Consider the following 26647-nt stretch of genomic DNA (forward strand, 5'->3'; position numbering starts at 1 on the left):
AACCCTAACCTTAACCCTCACCCTAACCATAACCTAACTCTAACCCTAACCTTAACTCTCACCCTAACCGGAACCTAACTCTAACCCTAACCTTAACCCTCACCAGAACCTAACTCTAACCCTAACCTTAACCCTCACCCTAACCATAACCTAACTCTAACCCTAACCTTAACCCTCACCCTAACCAGAACCTAACTCTAACCCTAACCTTAACCCTCACCCTAACCATAACCTAACTCTAACCCTAACCTTAACCCTCACCCTAACCATAACCTAACTCTAACCCTAACCTTAACCCTCACCCTAACCATAACCTAACTCTAACCCTAACCTTAACCCTCACCCTAACCATAACCTAACTCTAACCCTAACCTTAACCCTCACCCTAACCATAACCTAACTCTAACCCTAACCTTAACCCTCACCCTCACCCTAACCATAACCTAACTCTAACCCTTACCCTAACCTTAACCCTTACCCTAACCTAACTCCAACCCTGATCCTAAAACCAAGTCTTATTCCTCAAACAGCCCTTTAACGTTGTGGGGACCAGCATTTTGTCCCCACAAAGCTGTCAGGACCCCATAAGTATACTGTATTCCCAGTTTTTGGTCCCCACAAATGTTAAACCTAATACACACACACACACACACACACACACTAACACACAGCAGCCTGCTGAAAATCACCAAGGGAAACAAAGAGCAGAGATGACCATAATGTCACACTTATTCAACTTAGCACGTTTGCCTGTCTATACTGAATATACTGGATGTAGAGGTTCATATATGAACACAAAGTGCCTCAAACTGATACATCTTAATACACTTATTGCGAGGAGGGATACCACAGCAAGAAAAGTGATCGACGTCGAGTGTCACGGTGCAACGTAGCAACCAACCGCCTCGTTACCTGGCTCGCCACCGTGAGACAGATGTGTGGACGGAACCGCTTGGCCCAGATGTGCTGCGTTATTGTCTTTTTTTACAGGAGCTTTATCTATACAGTCGACAGTCTCTTTTAAGGACGTGTCCAGTTTGCTTTTTTTACTTCCACAATTCCACAACAGGACAAAGAGAAAAAGAACTCAGGAAAAGGTGAATGCTTATCAAAGTCCTCCCAGGTTTCCCTTTTGTTCCTTGAGTTCCTTCCTGGTGCACGGAGCCAGCGGCTGGACGGGGGTCTGTCGGTGGTTTCTGCGTGCCCTCTTGTACACATTGTCCTGCAGGAGTGGCCTCGTGGCTCCGAACGGGCTCCTCCCACCGCAATGGGTCCCGTCATTCAAACAGGAAAAGAATCATCTAAATGAAACATAAACACATCTCTAAATACCACAAATGCATAATCTGGCTTTGTCTGAACTTGCCAAAATGTGTCAAAATATGCACAAAAAAAATGAGAACATGGTACAAATCTCTGGTGCTCTTTCAGCTTATACTGAGCATTATCAAAGCTCTATTGGATATTGCAGTGGTCTAGATGGGGGTGATTTAATAATTCGGTGTGCAGACAAAGCTAAATGTTTGAAAAGAGCTCTTCTTTTCTAATTGTTTGACTTTTTGCCAAGCGACGTGTGAGCCAGTTGCTAAGCAACCATCTGCTACTGGTACAGACATACTGTGGGGATGGGTGAGGCACATGGCTGCACGCTGATGTCTGCTGTCCCACACCTGTTGCTGCACAGAAGCAAGAGAAAAGGAAATATAGGGAATGACTAACTGACGGTTTTAATATGAGATTTGATATGAGAACTGGGAAGTGTGTCTGGTCCAGGGACCCGAGAGCGGGTACCAGGGAACCGAGAGCGGGTACTAGCCCGTAGTGATGGCTGACAACGTGAAACTGTGCAGTTAAAAGAGCAGAAATGGAAAAAAAGGGCTGTTGCAACAAACAAAATCTGCTCAAATGGGCAAATTTCCAACCAAATCGGGTGGTACGTGATGCAAAATGCAGTTTTCTCCTCAACAATGGTGTCATTTGTTTCCACTAATTATACATATGTTTCAATATTATGTGTTGACTGATTAAAATGCTACAAGCAGCACACTTCATTGTCCCATTAACATCACAAGTGTCTCCCCTTAGGATTATTAAATAACCCCCGGTTTTAGTACACATCCACATAAACACACACATCTTAATGGATGACAGAAAGGGGGTGAGGGTCCCGCACCGCGGTCGGACCCTCACACCCGGTGGGAAAGGTTACCTTTCCGCCAGGGTGGCGGCGTCTCCCCCCCCCCCCCGAGCCATTAAGATAGCACGCTGCTCTCTGCTTGTGTGAAACCAGTAAAGACAACCTCTCTGCAGTCATCTGTGAGCAGACAATCAGAGACACAACGGCTTTGGTGGCGCCGCGTCAAAGAAGAGGAAAAACACGAAGGAGCTGGAGAGAAAGTTACTCGGAAACAGAAGCAGACAAAAAACAACATGCGGAGAGAGCTAACCCCCCCGCTGGCGTTCATATATATCTATATATATATAGATATATAGATATATATATCCTCATTGTCTGCCTGGGCCCTTGTCCCCGTGCCATACTGCTTGCAGACGATGGTTACAGGATGATCCATGCAAACACATGAGCACGCCCAGCAGCAGGTGAAGAGAGACAGACTGAACTCCCCCCAACACACGAAATAAAAGTAGCAAACCACAGACGAAGTCACAGTCGTATGAGGTTAAAATGAAGAGACATCTCGCTCGCTTTCTTTTTTGGAAGCACGTCTTTTTCAAGGTATCTAAATATAGCAACATCTAATATCCCTGATTATTCATGTGTCCTCTTAATAAAGTGTGCGGCTGCTACTTCTGGAGCCAGCGGTCCGAGTTCTTTTATTGCAAGTCTCAAAGAACGACGATATCGAGCCCCCAAAGTGACTCCAGGGTGTTAGCTTAGCACATCTAGCTCCAAGGACCAGGGGGAACGTTGCTCAGGATGCCCGAGCCTCGGACATTGGTCTTAGCTACAAAGGTGAGTACTCCTCCACCGGTCACAATATCTAGAACAGAGTTCAGATTCTACACCAGAAGGAAGTGGGTTGGTTTTTGGGATGCTTTAGGCCAGAGTGGCCCGGGGGCCGGACGTCTCACAGGATGGAGGGGATGGGGGAGCGGGAGCGGCGCAGCGGGCAGGGCGATCCGTAGGGCGAGGTCGCGGGGGACAACCTCAGGGCGTTACCAGCCATGCCCGCTATGTTGTTCAAGCTCCGGGATTTCTCATAGCCTTCAGATGAGGGGGCGACAGAGAGGTGGTGGTGGTGGTGGTGGTGGTGGTGCAGGAACGGAACATGAACACACACAGGCAGGCAGGCAGGCAGGCAGGCAGGCAGGCGGCAGGCAGGCAGGCGGGCAACAGTCCGAGTCCGGGCCAGCCGAGTCGACCGAGACAAAACAGAAGACAGGAGTGAGACAGAGCAACAGTAGCACTGTGTGGAGAGTGCATGCACAGCACACTTCTGGACAATGACTACGTGGGATTGCAGTCTTAGAAAAAGCCAATGTTTTGAGCTGAAGCTGCTCTACAAGGAGGAATGACCTAACTGTCGGCTGGAGACCAAGAACCAGCTCTAAAGCTGCACGACAGGATGAAGATATCTAAGTGGGATTCTTTTGACTGATATCGCGATGGCAACAGGATTCACGATATTGACGGGAATGATCACGTTTGCATCATTATTCTCATTTGCACTGAGTAACGTTAAATCTTTAAAAAATGAAAATGATTCCATGGTTGTGATTTTGTTTTGTTGTAGTCTGTAGGACAGGATGCGTAGGACGTCTCTGCAGCACCACACTACTTCATTAACAATTGTTTGACACATATTTTAGCCTTTAATGAATATTGCGCCCCACTGCGATTTGTATAGTGCACTAATCCATATTGTGATGTCAGTGACTATATACACTGTTCCTTCCACTAGCCCACTGAAGGAAGTCCGAATCTTGGACACAGCTAAAAGGGAAATGGTCTAATTTCACAAGAACAACGGGCTAATTTCCTTTTTGCTGTCAAAGTAGGCGTCTTCATTTGATCTTTTGACTCAACTAACCGGCTTATTATTACAATTTCATGGGATTGGACCAATATCTGTCTGCCATTTTGTTTCGCTGGACATTGAAGGCTAGCTATGTGAGCTAGTTAGCGTTAGTTAGCGTGCTCAGGTTCCAACACAACGAATGTCAGGATGATGAAAAAAAAAAACCATCTGATGAAATCCCTTTCATTTCTATTTTGACCGATTCTCTGCCCAAAACGTGATTGGACTGGAGGTTGAATTTAGGAATAATGTGTGGTCTGTGTACCACTGTGTGCGACCACCATCTTTATCTATTCAATTTACACACATGGATAAAAAAGCAGTAGAAATTCAGGCTTTTAATCTGGCTAGTTGTCATTGCTACAGTGCTAATGTTACTGGGAGTGTAAAGTGAGGGTGTAGCCCTGCACAAAATATCATTCATTGTCATTGGTACACGTACCACGTGGGTGGGAATCAGGGCCCTGGAGGATCTGGACTACATTCTCAAGGATTTATCTCAATAACCCACTTGGAAACCATCAACAAGTTGTTTTAAATTTTGCCCTTCGATGTATGATCTCGTTAGAATGAAACCAAATCTTCAGTTTGGAGAGCGGCCCTCTCACGGTGTGATGGCGTTGACCTGCCTGCTGCAGAGTGAGTAGAGTATGGGGCTGTGGAGCACTAACACTGAGAGCAGGATGTCTAGACCCTCCTGGAGAGGAAGTCTCCTTCTGACAGAAGGCAATTAGCCATGGTTTACTGCTTCCACATTACAGTGCACATTAACACAGCATTAATGCCTCCAGATGCTTCCGATAAAACGGAGCGAGCGATCTAACAAACATGCTTCAGGCCTTACGTGGTGTTGAAATATTATTCTAGTGCGGACAAATAGAGGCTGAAAGCAAAGGTACGTCTTAGAAATATTGCTGATTGATTCACCCTGCAGAGATCTGAGGAGCAGTTAACCCTAGTCCTCAGAAATCCACCCGAGTTTCGGTAGGTTGCGGACATCCGGACGAAAATTAGGGACCTCCGGCAGAACTTCAGGCAGCGAACCTGACCTCGTCCCGTGATTTCTCTCAACCAAAACACTTCATCCAGTTTCAGTGTCTATTTAAGCTCAACGGTTACTGACCTTGGCCAGAAAAGTTTTTATGTCGGCCAATCAGCAATAACCAGAATCAATCTATCTTTGCATTGTTTGCAAGAATTTGTGAGCCTGCTAATCACGAGATATGAAGTGGTGTTTTTGTTTTTTTACGGATCTGTTGAATAATTGGCTTGAGTCATCAATATTCTCTGACTCCAGCTTCTTAAATGGGAATGTGTTCTAGTTTCTTCACTCCTCTGTGTGTCATTAAACTGAATATCTTTGAGTTATGGACAAACCAAGACATTTAGCGATGCCATCTTTGACTTTGGGAAACACTGATCTACATTTTTTACCATTTCCTGATATTTTAGAGACCAAACAGCTCCATTAATCCAGAAGATAATAGACTAGATAACGAAAAATAATTGTTAGTTATAGCCCTAGTTAATTCCATTAAAGATAGAATATATGCAACAGGTCTGAAATCAGTAGGCTATGTTATTTGATCTGAATGTATGTATGAATCTGTTGCATTAACAGCAAATCTGTTCCAGAGTTACAAATTTACAAAAGTATAAATTGATGGGATTATCTTCCTGTGATTGTGATCTGAAACATCTGCTGGTGTATCATCACCTTAGGGGCAGATGGTACACAGGCCGATTTCCTCAGGAGCTGCAGATGGGCAACGGACCTGTCAGTAGTGAAATAAGTGAGACACCGGGTCAGAGATGTGTTCAAGTGTTTCCAGGCAACAAGGAGACATGCAGAAGTTGAGAAGAAAGCAGCAGCTCTGAGTCAGCTGCACGGACCCCCAGGGATGTTGATGTCCCGGTCACTAAGGATACGGATCAGCTGATGAGGATTTGGCCTATGTTTGAGCTCTGACATCTATATTTTTGGTAGTAAAACATATCTGAAATATGAACTGCTCTGACTGTTAATTTGAAAGTATTCCACACATAGTGAAAATGAAAACAATCCCTCGGAGATGAAACCTAACTGAGACCTATACCTGATGACTAATGCATGAAAAATGAATCAGTAGTAATGCACAATAGCAAGCATGGGTTTCAGAATGATTCCCTAAGACAAGACAATATTGAGTGGGTATTACAAAAACTCTACAGACATCCATACTTTAAAAGGTTCATTTAAAGTCCAGTGAAAGAAATCCTACTGAAAGGCTTGAGATCCACATGCCGTTACCTGTTGTCCGCATCACTCCGTCTGCAGGGCAGGTGTAGTCGCTGGCAGCGAGCAGGAAGCACGTGCCGCCGCTGCGGCCGTCCTGTTCCCGGGTGCTGGACCTCCGCATGGGGACCCTGTCCTCTGGAGACATGGTCAGGTCACTGCCCCCGCTGCAGTCTGCTGACAGAACTGGGGGAGAGGAGACAGGCCAGGTCGGAAATCTATCGGAAATATGTCGAAATCCTGAGCTCATGAGAGCAATTTAAAAAAAGCCCTAATCAATCATTTACAGATTTACAGAAATGGTGATGGGTGTAAACCGAGCCCTGGGTATCCTGCTCTGCCTTTGAGAAAATGAAAGCTCAGATGGGCCGAGCTGGAATCTTGCTCCTTATGAGGTCATAAGGAGCAAGGTTACCTCCCCTTTCTCTGAGAACCCCCCCCCCCATGAGAGAGAGACATCATGGCTTTCAAATGAGCAAAGCGGCAGTTGGTCTCTCTGTGATTCCTGACTGTAGAAAGCGCTGCTATAATCCATCATTAGCTACTGCTAACTATCAGTAGCTAGTAGCTGCGTCCTAACGCCAGGGAATACAGACTATGTTAATTTATACCCGATTGCGGGTGGCATTACTGCTGAAACATGTCCCGTGGGTAGTATTTGTTTCAGATGAAATGTAGAAATGGAGAATGGAGGTAGAAAGTGCCATTACTGCCCAGTGCTAAGTGTAGTAGCTGCGTGCTAACGACAGGGAAACCTCTAGTCTTGGCTCCCATGTGGCCATATGGTCTTACCTGAGCGGTTGCGTTCTAGCACCCTACTTCCTTTGACATGGCACAGGTCACCTTGAGTGCTGTTGCAGGTGGTGTTGACGTCGACTTTGCAGTAGATGGGGGACCCCCCCAGCACCGCCTGGGGGATGTGCTTCTTCCTCTTCTTGGGCAGCTTCTGCTTGGCCATGGCGAGGGAGTAGTACATCCCGAAGTTATTGACGATGACGGGAACGGGCATGGCTATCGTCAACACGCCTGCCAAGGCGCACAACGCGCCCACGACCATGCCCGACCAGGTCTTTGGATACATGTCGCCATAGCCCAGCGTTGTCATGGTTACCACGGCCCACCAGAAGCCAATGGGGATGTTCTTGAAATCGGTGTGGAGGCTACCGGTGGGGTCGTTGGGCATGGCGCCGATTCGTTCGGCGTAGTAGATCATGGTGGCGAAAATTAACACTCCCAACGCCAGGAAGATGATGAGCAGCAGGAATTCATTAGTGCTGGCCCGTAACGTGTGGCCCAGCACCCTCAGTCCCACAAAATGACGCGTTAGCTTGAAGATACGCAGGATCCGGACAAAGCGCACCACCCTGAGGAAACCCAACACATCCTTGGCAGCCTTCGAAGAAAGGCCACTCAGCCCTACCTCCAAGTAGAAAGGCAGGATGGCCACGAAGTCAATGATGTTGAGAACGCTCTTGATGAACTCCAGCTTCACCGGGCAGAAGGTCACACGCACCAGGAACTCAATGGTGAACCAGAAGACGCACACGCCCTCCACGTAGGTGAGCGCGGGGTCAGTTTCGATCTCGTACTGCGGGCCCGAGTCGGGCACGCTACTGTTCAGACCGGTCTTGTTGATGATGGTGTTGAAGGCCTCGTGAGTCTCCAGGCAGAAGGTGGTGATGGAGACCAGGATGAAGAACAGCGAGGCAAAGGCTATAAACTACGGGAGAGGAAAAGAGAGAAACAGAGGTTAGATAGAATAACAGACTGTACTGTCCCTGAGGAGAACCTGGTCTCGGGCCTAGTCCTACAATCGCTGCTACAACGTGATCCCTTACAATGAACGGATGTGTACTTGTGACTCCTCGTCACAGGTTGTGTAGTCTTTTTTCCTTGTTTCTATTTAGAGTTTCACATTAAAAAGCAAAGTTGTGCATCAAACGCGGACATGTGTGCATTTATGTGTGGAAATACAAAAAAAAACAAGATTAAACTCAATTTAAATCCAGGGAATCAGAAACGGAAAATCAGGGTAAACACAGTTAGAAGCTAGAGAATTAAAGTGAGATTTATCTTAAAAGCATGGACCCAATCAGCCTGTCTAACGGCCTCTGGCGGGCTGTTGCAGGGCCGAGGAGCCGCTGCAAAAAAAGGTCTTACACAACTCTAAGCCGGCCTTCTGTGATTGGTCATCTGCTCCAAGCATTGTTGCATACATAACTTCATGCTAACGGCAGCCGTGTTTCATCTTGGCCGCCATTGTCGTTGAATTCTCCCCAATTCCGGGTCACAATGCTCCTCAAACATTTTCTGTTTATGTAGTATTTGCTTTGAAAGCCTTAATTTGTGGTTTTTGATCAGTCTATTGTTAGCATACTGCTAAGTATTAAGCAGCTGCACACTAACACGACACAGCTGTAATCTTGGCCAATGCTGGTCATTTCTGTCCAAATTCCGGTCCCTTTACTGGTTGTGTAATATTTGGTTTAGAAGCCTTTATTGGGGATTTGTTCACAGAACAAAGTCCAGCTATGTATTCCGTTGCAGTAGCTCCAGCTTCAACCATAGACTGTATATTCATGGGCAGCGCATGTGTGATGTCACCCATTGGTTCGTGGAGGTGTGCTGTCCGTTGTCGAGTTTGCCGTTATGGGCGCAGCCGTCCTGGTTGGGGACGCCCTTACACCCTTTCACTGGCAATCACGCCACAACCACGCCCTAAACCCCCCCCCCGCTGCTTTATTGCCCCAAATCATAATTAGAATAACCAAAAAATGAACATCATTCTGTGTTGCAGAAGACTTAAAACGAGGCCATAAACTCTTTATGGAAAGGTTTACTGAGGTAAAAAAAACCATCTCCTCGCTATCTGCTAGCTGCCTGTCCCCTGATCACACTGTAAAAAACATCTCCTCGCTATCTGCTAGCTGCCTGTCCCCTGATCACACTGTAAAAAACATCTCCTCGCTATCTGCTAGCTGCCTGTCCCCTGATCACACTGTAAAAAACATCTCCTCACTATCTGCTAGCTGCCTGTCCCCTGATCACACTGTAAAAAACATCTCCTCACTATCTGCTAGCTGCCTGTCCCCTGATCACACTGTAAAAAACATCTCCTCGCTATCTGCTAGCTGCCTGTCCCCTGATCACACTGTAAAAAACATCTCCTCGCTATCTGCTAGCTGCCTGTCCCCTGATCACACTGTAAAAAACATCTCCTCGCTATCTGCTAGCTGCCTGTCCCCTGATCACACTGTAAAAAACATCTCCTCGCTATCTGCTAGCTGCCTGTCCCCTGATCACACTGTAAAAAACATCTCCTCGCTATCTGCTAGCTGCCTGTCCCCTGATCACACTGTAAAAAACATCTCCTCGCTATCTGCTAGCTGCCTGTCCCCTGATCACACTGTAAAAAACATCTCCTCGCTATCTGCTAGCTGCCTGTCCCCTGATCACACTGTAAAAAACATCTCCTCGCTATCTGCTAGCTGCCTGTCCCCTGATCACACTGTAAAAAACATCTCCTCACTATCTGCTAGCTGCCTGTCCCCTGATCACACTGTAAAAAACATCTCACCTTTAAAGCATGTGAACACGTTCTAGTACAACCACAAAATGCAAGTAGAATTGTGAAAATGCTTTATAACAGTTAACAGAGCTTCATAGGAAAGCATGGTCTCACTTGTCCCCATTGTGTCCGAGTCACAAACAGACTGGTTCTTGTTTTGGTCTTCTTCTGCAAAGTGTCACGGAACCACCTGTCAAGATGCCGAGCTCACAGCCATCCTCCCAGCCCTGGAAGAAGCTCCGTCTGAATGTGCAAAACAGCCACCCGGCTTTCTCCGTTCCTCTGCTCCTTCTCCGCTCTCCTCCCACTGGTGAGCTCTGCCCACTGAGCCCTGGACAAGTCCTTTCACACCCGGCCTTGTTTGTGGATTGCATGACTCACACACTCTCAAAATATCATCGCCACTATTTGGGTCACCCTGCTCTCTCTCTCTCTCTCTCTCATCCTATGAGTGCATTTGTTCGCCCTGCTCGTTCACTGGCACCTTTTTTAAAGCCGCAGCATACTGCTAATTATCGTTGAGCTTCCTCAGCCTCACTCACTTTCTATATTTAATCAAATACACAGTAGATGATAACGCTGAATAGGTTTTTCTATCTCTTTGCATCACTATAAGCCATATTCCAATTTCCATGTCCCCAGACATCTCTGCTTTTAGCAACGTTTTGTCTCACTTTACACATCTTTAATATTCACTGACAGTGTAACTTTCTGTATGTTCTAACCCTTTTCCCTCAGCCTTATAATGTCTGCAGTACTACGTTGTACTAAGCACCGTACAGTAGTGCTGTACAACTACTCCCAGGCACCTGCTGCTGCTCAATTCCCCCCATCTCACCCATGTCTGTGTCTCTATCTCTGTCTGCCTCCTAGCACGACTTTGGCTGAAACAAGCAGCAGGACTACCTATAGTGTTTTTTGTATGATACACATTAAAAATGCAAAGGTGCTACTCTACCATGTGATTGCAGGCACATGCTTCTCAACATGCTGATTTCCAGCACACACACATGAGCCCCCCCTCCACACACACACGCACACACACACACACACCAGGCTAAATACGTCCTGTACGTCTGTAAAGCGCTCTTTGAAGGCAGCGCAGGGCGGATGCAGCCCAGACGGTCCATCTCTGAACAAGGCAGATCTAATTTAGTCCGAGGACTCGCCCCATCTTCCAGGACCCATCTTCTGCGTGTAGCTTTGGGAGCTTCTCGTTCACTGGGCCAGCTGATAACGGCCGACGAGGCCAGACCCGTGGACATCACCAAGAGCCCCGTGTGTGTGTTTCTATCGAACATGTTTGGAACGGTGTATAAAATCCTCTTGTCCAGACTCAAACATTGAAAACAATAAAAGACATGGTTGTAATAAACTCATTTGGAATCACACTAACTTCATAGATCACATTCAGTCCATGATTACAAATTACATCCAGTACATTTCATAAATAAATTCTAAACAAGCTTTCTAATTGTACGGGACACCTTTTGGCAAACGACACGTGGGTCGTTCTGATCCGGTACTATGTGCCGTCATTTACCGCCCGCCCAAATACAATAAGGATTTTATTTCTGACTTCTCTGAATTCATGGCCGATATTTTGACCAATTCTGAACGTGTTCTTATCGTTGGTGGTTTTAATATACGTGTGTGCCGTCCTGGTAAACCGTTGGTAACTGAGTTTTTATCACTGATTGATGCTTTTAATCTGACACAGTCCCTACGTACAATTACACATGAAAAAGGGCCCACTTCAGATCTAGTTCTGTCTTACGGTTTGCCTGTGTTAACCCTAGAGACACATGACGCTGTATTTTCTGATCATATGCCTGTGACATTTGAGACTGTTTTTGCCCGTGCTGTGATCAAAACTCCGGTGCCTGCACGAAGCTATCGGATTATTAACCCCTCCACTGCCACGCAATTCTCCATGGCTTTTGACCAGCTCTGTCCTCCTAATATGTCTGATGACCAGGAGCTCAGTACCTGGTTCCAGTCTTCCTGTAAAGCTGTCCTGGACTCGGTGGCGCCATTAAAGGTTAGGCAAACCAGAACTAAACCTGAACTGTGGCTTAATGCCGGGACTCGAGCTGTCAGACAGGAATGTCGCAGAGCTGAGCGTAAGTGGAAATCAGATAAATTGCAAGTGTCCTTTCAGATTTTTAAAGATTGCTGGCGAAACTACCAGAATGCTGTTAAAGAGGCAAGGAAAGAGTATTTCTCTAATATTTTTTCATCTCACGCCCAGAATCCACGAATGCTTTTTAGTACTATTGACTCTCTTTTTAACGCTCCACAAACTGCTGGTTTGGAATCCTCCATTGCACTCTGTAACAATTTTATGCAATTTTTTATTGATAAGGTCGCCTCTGCGAGGGCGCTCAACTGTTATCCTGGTTTAGATCCCTCTGTTTGTGCTGCTTGCCCTGTTGTTTTTAATCAATTTGAGCCTGTGACGCTATCACACCTGAAGGATGTGGTTACTCATATTAAGCCTTCTGGCTCTCCCTGTGATGTTCTTCCACCAAGGCTGTTTAAAGAAGTTTTTCCCACTATTTGGTACTGGGTACTTGCTATTGTAAATGGTAGCCTGTCATCCGGTGTGGTTCCTGCAGACTTTAAGCATGCTGTAGTGACACCCCTGATAAAGAAACCTGGTTTAGATCCTACTGTGTTGAATAATTTTAGGCCAATATCCGAGCTCCCATTTGTATCTAAAATCTTGGAGAAAATTGTGTATCTACGACTAAAGTCTTTTCTTGATGAGCAGGGTTTATCAGAGGTTTTTCAATCTGGATTTAAAACCCTACACAGCACGGAGTCAGCACTGTTGAAGGTCTGCAATGACATCCTCTTGGCATGCGATTCCGGTAATAATGTAATCTTGGTCCTGTTGGACCTTACCGCTGCCTTTGATACTGTAGACCACAGCATTTTAATCTCAAGGTTACAGCACCAAGTAGGCCTCTGAGTTTGAATCCCATGCTGCTCCGCTGTCATGTGGTGTTCCCCAGGGTTCAATTTTAGGTCCCTTGCTTTTTTCATTGTATCTGCTTCCTTTTGGGTCTATTCTTAGAAAACATGGTATTTCTTTCCATTGTTATGCAGACGACTGCCAGATTTATGTACCCTTAAAACGACATGACACCTGTTCTATTACACCTCTTTTAGCATGTCTGGAGGATATTAAAGCATGGATGGCCTTAAACTTTTTAAATTTTAATGAAAAGAAAACAGAGGTGATAATGTTTGGACCTGGTGGCTCATATGAGACCCCCCCTACTGAGCTGGGCCCTCTAGCCTCATATCTTAAACCAACAGTATTAAATCTTGGTTTTAGATTGGACAGTGATTTTAAACTGGACAGCCAAATCAATGCCACAGTCAAATGAAGTGTTTTTCATCTGAGGAAGCTGGTAAAGGTGAAACCTTTCCTTTCCAGGCAGCAGTTAGAAACCGTAATCCATGCCTTCATTTCTTTACGGCTGGATTACTGTAATTCCCTTTATTTTGGACTCAGTAAATCCCTACTCGCACGTCTGCAGCTAGTCCAGAACGCTGCTGCACGGGTTCTGACTGGAACCCGGAAGAGAGAACACATCACTCCCGTCCTGGCTTCACTTCACTGGCTGCCTGTGCATTTTAGAGTCCATTTTAAAATCCTCTTGATTACTTTTAAAGCTTTAAACGGTCTTGCCCCGTCTTATTTAACTCAGCTACTCAACCGCTACACTCCCTCCCGGTCACTCCGGTCGGCTGACCAGTTGCTCCTGGTCGTCCCCGGACCGGTTGCTCCTGGTCGTCCCCGGACCGGTTGCTCCTGGTCGTCCCCGGATCCAAGCGGAGGCTCAGAGGGGACAGGGCCTTTTCTGTTTGTGCTCCTAAATTATGGAACGCCCTACCTTTGACCATTCGTCAGGCTTCCTCAATACCGATTTTTAAAACTCTTCTTAAAACTCATTTCTACACTTTGGCTTTCAACCCAAACTGAGACTTGATCTTATCTGGTTTTATCTAGTGTTATTGGGTAGATCTTCACCCCCAGTTTATTATTTTTATGATATTGTGATTGTTATTTTTATCTGTGTTTGCTGCCTTCGTGTACAGCACTTTGTTCAGCTATTGCTGATGTGAAAGCGCTTTATAAATAAAGTGATGATGATGATGATGATGATGTACCCGACTTCACGACTTCTTCTGGAAGCTCGTTCCGTGCGTTTACTGCAAAAAGTGTGGAGGCATTTTTCCTATTTTCAGACGAGCTTGTTCTGGTGTAAAGCCTCAAAGAATTATTTCTTAAATCATACTGTTCCAAAAATGACAGACAGACCTATCAGTTGCGTCGTATATTCCCTGGACGACCCTATAAACCTCAATCATGTCTCCTCTGTATCTTCTGCATACAAAGAGTTGCTAAAACTTCATTTTCTCAATCTCTCTTCATATGATTCATTGCTGGGATTAATTGAGTCAATCTCCTCTTGACCTTTTAATTCTTTTCCACATATTTTTAAATCTATATGGACACCAGACTGAGGTGGCAAATTCAAGATGCAAGATTGTGAGAAGAGGTTTGTTCAGAACACTGTAATGAACATTTCAGTCTCCATTGGCCACCAGTCATTATAAGTTGTGATAAATAAGTGGGACTGAAACATAAAGGATCCTTGTGTACAAGAAGCCATTTGTATTAGTTCCTTCTTCTTCAGGACTAACAACTGGTAAGATGATTTGCAGTAAATGTTAAACCTTCCATGCGTTTGCCAGGTTCGGTTTCAGCATGACGTTATTGAGCAGAATGATTTCATATCAGCGCTGCATCACATTAAGCAGCTCTTATCAGTTACTGGACACCCACAGGAAGAGCTGGACGTCTTCTCCAGGATAGAATCAATCCTAAGCGTGTTTCCTCACACACGATGTAATCCCGTCTCTGCCGCCTTAGACGTGGCTAGTGTGGAAAAACCCCCGGCAGGGTGATGCATGACGGCCTTTAAAAGCTCGGCTCTGTGCACCATTTAAAACTCGGAGATTTATCGGGACTTAACAGCTTCAGCCAGCAGCATGATCCCCACCCTCAACACTGATGGGAGGGGGTTGCTGTCACAGTCCCGAAGCAGGGAGGACTTCCTCATAACAAGATGCCTGTGCCACTCCCTGGATCTCTGCCTGTCGGCGGCCAATAGAAGAGACCAAACAGCTTCGAACGAGGACGCTGGAGAGACACTGGAGCTATGCAGCCTCGTGTCGTGAACAGTAAGGGATGCGTCGGCATGGGCGTCACATTACTACGCTAATGGAAAGGAAAAACCTGGTGGACGAAGAGCCCTGTCAACGATTGGTGATAAATCAATCATGAACTCTGCTTTGTTGGTCCATGCTCTACTGTTTAGAGCCTGCAGCGATCCATAAATTAAGATGGAACGAACTAATAATCAAACAGAGTTCAGCCTAGAGTAGGTGTAGCACTGACTGACTTTTTGTCTACTTTTCCCTCTTTTTAAACCTCTCCGGTTATCCCAGACGCCGCTCTAAAGAACCCCTTTACAGTGGGATCCGGTCCGTGTCACCTGCTGAGCTGAGGAAGACTATCACGATTCTCCACATTCATATTTTGATTTGACTTTTGATTTTAAAGCCAGGATTCAGTTCAAATTTCAATGGACAGCAATGCCACAATAGGATATGCTAGATGGTTGAAGGGTACTGTACAACAACAGTTTCTCAGAATTTACGAGGTGCAATTGAATGCACCATTAGTTTAACTAGTCCCGTCGTGCTTTTTTTCATGTTTCCAAAACTAATCCTGACGCATCTTGTTTTCAATTTAGTTCCAGGACGACGGTGTAGACAGGAGATGCATCTACTGTCCCCCCTTCACAACATCGGGCTGGAACGGGTCTCACAGCTCCTCCTCACGTGGGTTGTTGGATGTTTTCACACTTAGGTTTTGATATCAGATCGCTGATCTGCTCAAAAGGCGCGAAGTGGCCCGTTTTAAATGGGTTGGCAAATCTGTCAATTCACCCAAAGCTGATTTCTCACTTAACCCCTAATGGGGTCTACCCATGCAGACAGCTTTGATAAGGACTCAGGACTATGATCTCCTCTCTGAATGGGAAGACAACTCCACTATCACCAAGAAGAAAGCTAACCATGGATTAATGTGTGTCAAAAGGTTGCAATGTTACAGCTCTACAAAACGCAACGCACCATTTCCACACGACTCTTGGCCTCCTGGACACCGTGGCCTTCCCCACTTCCCAGTTTGTACATCCCCGATTCCTCTCGTCTTAGCCCCGCCCACAGGACAACGGAGCAGAGGAATGGAGGAAGACCCCCGAGGGGAGAGGAGTCGAGGCCACAGCCAACACGAGACATCTTTACTGATTAGAGATGCTGCTTGTAAACGTTTCCATGCCCCTGCAGGTAAGGTTGTCGGATATTTAAGCAGCAAAGCGAACTGTACTTATAAACTGGATAGCGTGAACAGAACTAGACCTTTAGATTCTGAAATAATCATAATGAAGTTCAAATGCGGTTTCTCGAGCGTCTCTCAGACGATCTTACAAAGGAAGCTGTCAGTCCGAGTACTATCATTATCAATCAGAGTGTTTATTTGTAAGATCTGACCAGTCCGATCCGTTCCTTCAGATTAACCACAAAGCCGCAGATATATCCTGTTTTCTCTCTCTCTCTCTTTGCCAAAATTAATCTTAAAAACCCTGATAGCTCCAGCACTCAGAAAGCTGAAAACAGAACAACCCTCACAGACCCCCCCCCCCCCCCCCCCCACACCACACACACACAAACCACCAGGTAACCCACAGCTTAGATCAGGCTCCGTTTCTCTGTTTCGGACACCGCCCTGCTGGCTCGGCCAATCAGAATGCTCGCTGCCCCCACTTCCCACTTCCTTGGGAATGCCACCATCTGTTTGACACTATGGAGTGGAGGCTGTGTGCCCTGATCCTGGCCTGAGCCCCCCCCATCGACCGCCGCCCTGCTTTGGTCCTCGGTAAGCCGCTGTGACATCATCACACTAAGGAGATCCCGGAGGTGCTAACGCAGTCCAAAGAGGAGCTAAAACACACACCCACACTCTCACACACACACTCTCACACACACACACACACACACACACACACACACACACACACACACACGTCTACATGTAATTAATCCTGTGGGGGTTTTGGGGGATGAGCTTGTATGTGGTGTGTCTTCTGTTTCTGCCTGATTACCCCGTTATGATTTCACGACTTTAAGACCACATGAACGCTGCCATCGCTGTTCACAACGCTAACCCAGCATCTAGGACCAAAACTACATATTTACAACCTTTTACAATTAAACCCAATAGCTGCACACTGGGTGGAATGTCATAAAGACTTTGGACAACACACACACACAACTGCAGATCTATTAGAACGTGAGAGATTTATGGTAAGCAGTAATGGTTTCCCAAAGCTTACAACGGCATTATTGCCCCACAGAAAAGAGGTTTCAACCTAAAGTTCTTAATTATAGTTTCAGACGGATATATTAACCAAATAATTAAAGCTGCGTTTATCAATATTTCTATGTGTCATATGAAAGATATGGTTTTAGTGATGAACCCCGTAGAGAATTCTCACCAGACTGAAGCTGTCTAGAGCTATAGGGAGCGTGTTAGCAGTGTTTAAATTATTAAATAAAAAATGTAATAAGACGCCCCAAAATTAATGAAAGTAGAGATGTGTACTTGGCAAAGAGCGTTGGGTGGAATCAATCATGTTATTTTGGCTAACTAAAAAGGACATTGATATAGGACAATATGAGGACAACATGAGGACAACGTGAGGACAACATGAGGGCAACATGAAGACAACATGAGGACAACATGAGGACAACATGAGGACAACATGAAGACAACATGAGGACAACATGAGGACAACATGAGGGCAACATGAGGACCACATGAGGGCAACATGAAGACAACATGAAGACAACATGAAGACAACATGAAGACAACATGAGGGCAACATGAAGACAACATGAGGACCACATGAGGACCACATGAGGACAACATGAGGACCACATGAGGACAACATGAGGGCAACATGAGGACAACATGAGGACAACATGAAGACAACATGAGGACCACATGAGGACCACATGAGGACCACATGAGGGCAACATAAGGGCAACATGAGGACAACAGGAGGGCAACATGAGAACAACATGAAGACAACATGAGGACCACATGAGGACCACATGAGGACCACATGAGGGCAACATAAGGGCAACATGAGGACAACATGAAGACAACATGAGGACCACATGAGGACAACATGAAGACAACATGAGGACCACATGAGGACCACATGAGGACAACATGAGGACCACATGAGGACAACATGAGGGCAACATGAGGACAACATGAGGACAACATGAAGACAACATGAGGACCACATGAGGACCACATGAGGACCACATGAGGGCAACATAAGAGCAACATGAGGACAACAGGAGGGCAACATGAGAACAACATGAAGACAACATGAGGACCACATGAGGACCACATGAGGACCACATGAGGGCAACATAAGGGCAACATGAGGACAACATGAGGACCACATGAGGACCACATGAGGACAACAGGAGGGCAACAGGAGGGCAACAGGAGGGCAACAGGAGGGCAACATGAGGGCAAACATGAGGACAACATGAAGACAACATGAAGACGACATGGGGACGACATGAGGACAACATGAGGACCACATGAGGACAACATGAGGGCAACATGAGGGCAACATGAGGACCAAATGAGAACAACATGAGGACAACATGAGGACAACATGAGGGCAACATGAGGGCAACATAAGGACCATATGAGGACAACATGAGGGCAACATGAGAACAACATGAGGACAACATGAGAACAACATGAGGACCACATGAGGACCACATGAGGGCAACATAAGGGCAACATGAGGACAACAGGAGGGCAACAGGAGGGCAAACATGAGGGCAAACATGAGGGCAAAGATGAAGACGACATGAAGACGACATGGGGACGACATGAGGACAACATGAGGGCAACATGAGGGCAACATGAGGGCAAACATGAGGGCAAACATGAGGACAACATGAGGGCAACATGAGGAAAACATGAGGACAACATGAGGGCAACATGAGGAAAACATGAGGACAACATGAAGGTTAAGGCTGTCTGAATAGAGTAGTCCCGATCTTATACTCATAACACGTCCTTGTCAGTTAGCATCAAACATATGGAAACTCCATTAAGATAAGTTGTGTAATGTTGGTAAAAGGTGACAGTGACGCCTTATTTTACAATACATGACTTCGACATGAGTGGACATGTGTGCAGAGATAAGGCTGTCCTCTCTGTGTCTCGGTCTCCCACAGACACAGAGCTCGGCTCAAAGACCCCCGGCAGGAGATAGCTCTCCGTCTGCTGCGCTGTCTGTCACTCAGCAGTGTTGGGTCTCTTCAAAGCGCCCCCCCTCCATCCTCCTTTCCTCTACACCACCACCAACCCGTGTTACTGACAACACACCAGGGAGCGACACTGATCACCGGCTTCATGACAGCAGCAGCCCTCTCTCTCTCTCTCTCTCTCTCTCTCCCTCTCTTCATGCTGCCTAGTAACCAATGAACCAGGGATTGTAAACAAAAGCCAGATAGACTCCACAGCTGATTGTTGATGAGTGTTGGCAGCCTGTGTCCCAGCATCAATAGTAAATCTTATACCCATCTACAGTCTCTGGATCTCTCCAGACTATATATACTAATCTGAGCCTCTTGAATGGTGATTTTGGTGGTTTTCAACCTGGACCCGATTTTCCTTTGCATTGGTAGTTAGGTGAAATTGGTCCTGTATGGGGCAATAGCTCAATAAACGGCAACTATTAACGCTATAGCGCGAATGTGCAACATCAATTTGCATCCGCCAAAAGTGCCGTTTTTGCCTCTGACAGGCTTCATGACCGGCTGACAGATTACTCTGAGATTATTATTAGAAAAGGATCCCTACGGCGATACATCGATTTGTTAAAGAGTTAAGACGCTTGTATGAATAGCCAGAAATAGCCTCAAAATCACCATCATCAAACTCACCAGACTCCATTTACATTGACACTATTTTTAGTGTGTGTAGAGCCGGCATAATGCCACATGTAAATGGGCGGAATTAGAGTTTATTTTAACCAAACCATATGGGGCGTTAAGTACTAGTACCACACTGTAAAAGTACCCTCTTAAAAGAAAAGGTTCTGCATTAAAAATGTTACTTATCACTTCAGATTGACTTGTAGGCCGTTATATTGTTGGGTGGTTTAATCTATGATAAAGCGTCATATTTTATAAACCACATGTTGGGACTAAAGCCGTCAGATGACTGCAGTGGAGTGAAAGTACAACATTTCTCTCCGAAATGTAGCGGAGTAGAAGTGCAAAGTGGCACGAGAAGAAAAGACTCAACTAAGGAAACATTATGTCTGGACGTCCGCCACTTCCAGCGCAACTTGACATGCAGATCGTGGCGTTTTTTAATTGCAATAAATGGATGAAAAGTATGGCGAAATAACATCATGATGCAAAGAAAAACTTTTAAAACGCCTGTTTTCCGGATGGAGTTTGGATCGATATCTGCGTTTTTCCTCTACATCTTCCTCAGATCCAGACCCTTAGCCGTCTACCCAGATCTGCTTAGACATGCTGTAGGATAACCGAGCCAGTGGAGGGGAGCGATGCATGCTGGGAAGCAGACATGACGTCCGTCTTTGTGAGTTCGGTCCCACGGAGTTCCCCATTCTAAAATTAAACCGTGGTTAAATCAACATTAAGCAGTGTAGTTAGCAGAACGGCTCATTTAAAGACCATCGCTGCACATGCATAATTAAACAGCCAAGTAATTGGTTTCCATCTCAGCCGTATTCTATAGAGACAAAGTGGAATTATACTTTTTCATTATTAACTAAAGCAGGGTAGAAAGTAAAGCGGGTTCCTGGGGGACAGTGATGCGTCCCAGGGACTCTCAGAGACAGGGAAGAATGGGAGGCTAGGAATGAAACGATCAATTCCCCAACCAAAGCATGGTTTTGTCGAACACAGGGCGGCACTTTTTCCTTGACATGACAACGGCACCTCTCACTTATTTATTCTTTTGACAGCTCAGGATGTTGAATCGCAATGGGGGAGAAAAATGGGAGGCGGGGGGGGGGGGGGGGGTAAATGATTGGGATCCTTGTCAGGGATCAGGCTTTCCTCTCTTTCCCTGACTCCTTTTCCATGAACGTGATGAAAGAATGAGTTCTTTGTTGTTTCGAGGAGGACAAAACAAGCGCGGGGTTTGCTGTCACTCACTCAACTAAAAAGGACGGGTTTCAATGCTTCAGTCCTAGAATCAACAGACGGAGGAGGGGGGGCGTCGCCGAAAACCGATCCCCGACTCCTAACCACAGCAGCGTTTCCACATGACAGGAGGATCTGATGTTCCCCTCCTTCTCTCCGTCACTGTCTCCCGGCTCACACACATGCTTCCCCCCCCCCCCCCCCCGTCGTAGTTGTACAGCTCGGTGTGACAAGACAGACCGCTCACTCGGGGGTCCTGGTCTGAGAATAGCCTATCAAACATTTGCAGGTGTTCTAATTTGTTTTATGCGTTGTAACTACTCAGTAAAGCGGGCACTGAAAGGGGAACGGGGGGCTGTTTACCAGTGTAGTTGCATAAATAGTAGTTTATATCCATGTCTCTCTTTTTGGACGGATGTCTGTCCCCGTCCTCTTTCTCTGTGTTGGCGTTCTAACCTCTGGTGGATTTCTGAGGACTAGAGTTACCTGGTTCTCAGGTCTCTGCAGGGTAAATCCAGACAGCTAGCTAGACTATCTGTCCAATCTGAGGACTATGGTTACCTGGTCCTCAGGTCTCTGCAGGCTAAATCCAGACAGCTAGCTAGACTATCTGTCCAATCTGAGGACTATGGTTACCTGGTCCTCAGATCTCTGCAGGGTAAATCCAGACAGCTAGCTAGACTATCTGTCCAATCTGAGGACTGTGGTTACCTGGTCCTCAGGTCTCTGCAGGGTAAATCCAGACAGCTAGCTAGACTATCTGTCCAATCTGAGGACTATGGTTACCTGGTCCTCAGGTCTCTGCAGGGTAAATCCAGACAGCTAGCTAGACTATCTGTCCAATCTGAACTATGGTTACCTGGTCCTCAGGTCTCTGCAGCATGTGAGAGCTCTCGTTACATCACTCAAAATACAACCAAAGCTGTATTCAACATCTCCAGTCAGCCAAAAATACTCCTGCTTGAAGATCCCAGGGAGACTGATGCTAAATATAACCAGCGCGCCTTTCATCTCTTCATCTGCCCGTCAATATCTCGGCACTCTGCCTGTTCTCAGACGTGCCGTTGACTCATGAAAGCTGATGTTTATGTGAGCACGTCGACAGATTATCAGCATAAATATTAGCAATGACTTGTCAGATTCAGGGCTCCGTGTATTTGTAGGAAGGGTTTTTTTTTTTTTCAGAGGCCTATTTTTGGAATAACGCTCTACTCACAGCTTGTGGAAACTCATTTGAGAAATCTAATTACCAGGAATGTAGACTATAATTTCTGTTGGACTGTACCAACATTTGAAACATTGACAGACACACAGCTTTTATCCCTTCTTTTTTCTAAAACGTCACAGTTGAATTGTAGCATCCATCCCATATTCCCAATAAAAAGGCACTTTCCTTTGATTCCGGCTCCCAAATCCCCAGAGACTACACGTGACATTAATCACACATCTGAGAGTCCGACATGATAGTCTGAGACATAGGAGGATCCAAAAGACCCAGATGGAAGACGAGTAGCCTGGTTGGACTCAGCAGCGTTGATATGTCAGTGGTCCGAGACGTGTTCGAGTCCGCGTGGCACAAAGAACCCAAGGCCCCCGCTGTCTCTCAGGCCGAGGAAGCCCAGTCTGACATCAGGATCAGGATCAGGGGCTGGGGTGGACAAGGGTGGACCCGCGAGCGGTTTCTGTGCGTAAAGCAGAATGCTTCAGTTGTTTCATATTTGTCTAATGCGTGTTAATCTAGGATGATTAAACACCTGGTGTTAAACACATCCGGTGTTTTAGTCTTAGTTATGGTTACGCCTGGCGTTAATGAAACCCGCTTCATATACGAAGGTGAGACCGGTCGCTGCTTGCTGTTATGATGTCATTCATATTTACATCCCTGTTTCGCCAGGGCTTGGGCTTTTACGTTCTCACTTGCTTGTCGCCATTTGTCGCAAATGTACGTTAGTCGTCTGCATTCAATCAGAGCGAGAATGCGACACTACAGTCTACAGTCATTTCGAAATGAACAGACATGATTGTTCACCGCTTTAATAGAAGCAAAGATATGAAAATGACTGAAGCCAAATTGGGCTGAGGTAAATATTTCCACCGGAGAAGGTTTGGTCCTCATCCTTTATTTTCTGGTCAAGACCAGTAATTAGCGTCCAACGGAAACTCAGGCGTCCACACTACTCCGGCCTTGTAGAACCCCTACGACGGAGACATTTGGAGAAGCCGGTGCCCCGTTTCACTTTGAAAACTCCAAATATTGCAGAAACGGAGAGATTTTTGGAAACACCCCCCATTTGCTCCCTGATGGGGTATCACCAGTCCCGACAAATCCTTCGCCGCTTCGTCATGCCCAATATCACGTGACCCTTTTCCAGAGGAAAACGAACAGCCTGTTTAATTCAACATGGGTAACAAATGAACGCCGAAATGCGCAGGAGGAAAGCTATTACTTAAGCAATTTGGGACAATTCCTGTGTGACTGATTTATGATATGTGTTTTCTGGCATTATGGTACAGATGTTTGTCAGAGATTAGTTATGAAACAGCGCTAAGTAGTGTGGCTTTAGCCTTAGGTTAAGGCCTACCCAGAAGGCTTGACTTGGACTTAATATATATGACTTAGACCAAGACAACTCCAATGAGGGCAGTCACAGATGGAAACATGCAAAAACCCTGGTAATATTGTCCCAAACTAGAACGTGTGCTGGGTTTTTACACGAGGAAAGAGCTCACTTCGTAGTAGAGCTTTGTAAAACACAGATTGGAGCGCCGCTTCCTCCTGTCGTGCATTTGTAGATGAGTGGAGAGGAACATATGATTCGTGTGTGTACCTGTGAGTGTGAGCGTGTCCACGTGTGTATGTGTGTGTGTGTGTTGCCTCCATTCTAGTGTAAAATCGATGTCGGTATCTGGGCTTTTTTCCTGTTGTGATTAAAAGCCTCGTTGGCAGGCGTTTGCTCAGCCCTCCCAAGATGTCCTGAATACATGAATACATTATTGTCATTTAAAGAAACCAACATGCAATTATACGGAGAGTAGGAATAAAAGGAGAAGCAAGCCTAGTCAAACTGTGATACATACCCCCCTCCATGTGGGACCGGGTCCACACATGCGGACTCTGAACTGATCACCATCTCTTGCTGCTATAAGCAACGTGTGTCTTCTCCAATAAACGAGTCATCGATCGCTTTGCTATTATTTGGGTTCTGACGAGCTTCCCGTTCCAGATAGCACGGGCTGCAGCAAAGTGGGACACACACACACACACACACACACACACATATCTGGTGGCAGGGTCCAGAACAGTGGTCTGGGCCAAAGGTTCTTCTCCCTCGACGTGACACGGGCAGTGCCAGACTATTGAAATTCAAACCTAATGGGAGCTGCAGATAAAAATAATGCCGGTGCACCAAGCTCACCTCCAGGCTCTGATGAATAAACCATCATTGGGTTTGACGTCTTGCACAATGGTTCCAGGTCTAAGCTGATGGCTCTGGAATAGGGGGGCAGTTTTCAGTCTGGATTCATGAATGGACAGTGAAATAAAGAATCTAAAAGATCTAATGTGAAAACAAAAGGCTCAAGTCATTAACCCTTGATGATAGGAGAAGTGTGATGAATTGAAACGAAACATGTTGAATGGTGGATGTCTTGTTCTGCTTCCCAGATCGGATCAGCATTATTCAACATCTTCAGGGCCGCTGCTCCCAGTGAGACACGAGGTGGGGAAAGCCACAGTTGCTATGACGATGAGGAACGGGTAAGCGGCGGCCGAGGAGCGCTGTGACAAAAGACGAGGCCAGATCCGACGACGGCCGCGCCGACGGGCCCCGAGCTGAATGCTGATGTGTTTTGACGTGTACGTAACACGGCGTCTTCAAACCAACATTCAGGCGGAGACTCGTACCGGAGACTCTTTACTCTCGTTATGTCGGCCAGCACTCAGGGCCCCATTATCCCTACTGACAGCAGCAAGCATTAAACATTCACACACACTCAATACGCCGTGACATTACAGCCTTCGCCAACATAAAACCTGGCAGTCCGCTGGCGCTGCCTTTACTGCTCAGTGTCATCGACACTTTATGTGTCTTTTAACTCCACTGACTTTAATTGGCTGTAACCAACAGTTCAACAACATAATAGGTCACGCAGTCCGCTGGGCTTTATTCTGGCCCCTCCCGTGTGCTGGGTCCCCACTCAAATCAATGGGAAGGGGGGTGTTTCACTTGGTTATTAATGCCGGTAATCATAAACAAGCATGTAGAGCCAGCTAGGGTTTATTTACAAGATTTATTCTGTGGAGGTCGGACAAAAGCATTCATTTAATGTCAGTTTAAAGTCAGTTTTTCTCATCATTTTTCAGCTTGTGTCATAATCAATTTAAATAACTTTAAAGATGTTAGCCCTGAACACACTGTAAAAACATCTCCTCACTATCTGCTAGCTGCCTGTCCCCTGAACACACTGTAAAAAACATCTCCCCACTATCTGCTAGCTGCCTGTCCCTGAACACACTGTAAAAACATCTCACTATCTGCTAGCTGCCTGTCCCCTGAACACACTGTAAAAACATCTCCACACTATCTGCTAGCTGCCTGTCCCCTGAACACACTGTAAAAAACATCTCCTCACTATCTGCTAGCTGCCTGTCCCCTGAACACACTGTAAAAACATCTCCTCACTATCTGCTAGCTGCCTGTCCCTGAACACACTGTAAAAAACATCTCCCCACTATCTGCTAGCTGCCTGTCCCCTGAACACACTGTAAAAACATCTCACTATCTGCTAGCTGCCTGTCCCCTGAACACAATGTAAAAACATCTCCACACTATCTGCTAGCTGCCTGTCCCAGAACACACTGTAAAAACATCTTCTCACTATCTGCTAGCTGCCTGTCCCCTGAACACACTGTAAAAACATCTCCTCACTATTTGCTAGCTGCCTGTCCCCTGAACACACTGTAAAAACATCTACTCACTATCTGCTAGCTGCCTGTCCCCTGAACACACTGTAAAAAAACATCTCCTCACTATCTGCTAGCTGCCTGTCCCCAGAACACACTGTAAAAAACATCTCCTCACTATCTGTTAGCTGCCTGTCCACTGAACACAATGTAAAAAACATCTCCACACTATCTGCTAGCTGCCTGTCCCCTGAACACACTGTAAAAACATCTCACTATCTGCTAGCTGCCTGTCCCTGAACACACTGTAAAAACATCTCTTCACTATCTGCTAGCTGCCTGTCCCCTGAACACACTGTAAAAACATCTCCTCACTATCTGTTAGCTGCCTGTCCCCTGAACACACTGTAAAAACATCTCACTATCTGCTAGCTGCCTGTCCCCTGAACACACTGTAAAACATCTCACTATCTGCTAGCTGCCTGTCCCCTGAACAC

At 46.1% G+C, this 26647-nt stretch overlaps 1 protein-coding gene across 5 annotated transcripts in view; it reads right to left on the reverse strand.

The window, feature by feature from the left end:
• Positions 1–790: 790 nt before the first annotated feature.
• kcnc2 (potassium voltage-gated channel, Shaw-related subfamily, member 2) overlaps positions 791–26647 on the reverse strand; it is a 63499-nt gene continuing 37642 nt past the window's right edge. Inside the window, exons 2-5 of one of the 5 annotated variants that reach the window (XR_004328843.1) lie at positions 7108–8035; positions 6331–6501; positions 2210–3226; positions 791–1301 (exon numbers count right to left, since the gene is read on the reverse strand). Coding sequence is in view for 4 of the 5 variants with exons in the window: in XM_032507696.1 (XP_032363587.1) it covers positions 3090–3226; positions 6331–6501; positions 7108–8035 (1236 nt within the window). In the remaining variant the exon portion in view is untranslated. Of the gene's footprint in view, positions 3227–6330; positions 6502–7107; positions 8036–26647 lie in introns of all 5 variants that reach the window. The other 4 variants (XM_032507698.1, XM_032507699.1, XM_032507697.1 and 1 more) reach the window with 4 other exon arrangements.

The sequence above is a fragment of the Etheostoma spectabile genome, unplaced genomic scaffold (genome assembly GCF_008692095.1).
Source record: "Etheostoma spectabile isolate EspeVRDwgs_2016 unplaced genomic scaffold, UIUC_Espe_1.0 scaffold00003926, whole genome shotgun sequence".
Taxonomy (NCBI): Eukaryota; Metazoa; Chordata; class Actinopteri; order Perciformes; family Percidae; genus Etheostoma; species Etheostoma spectabile.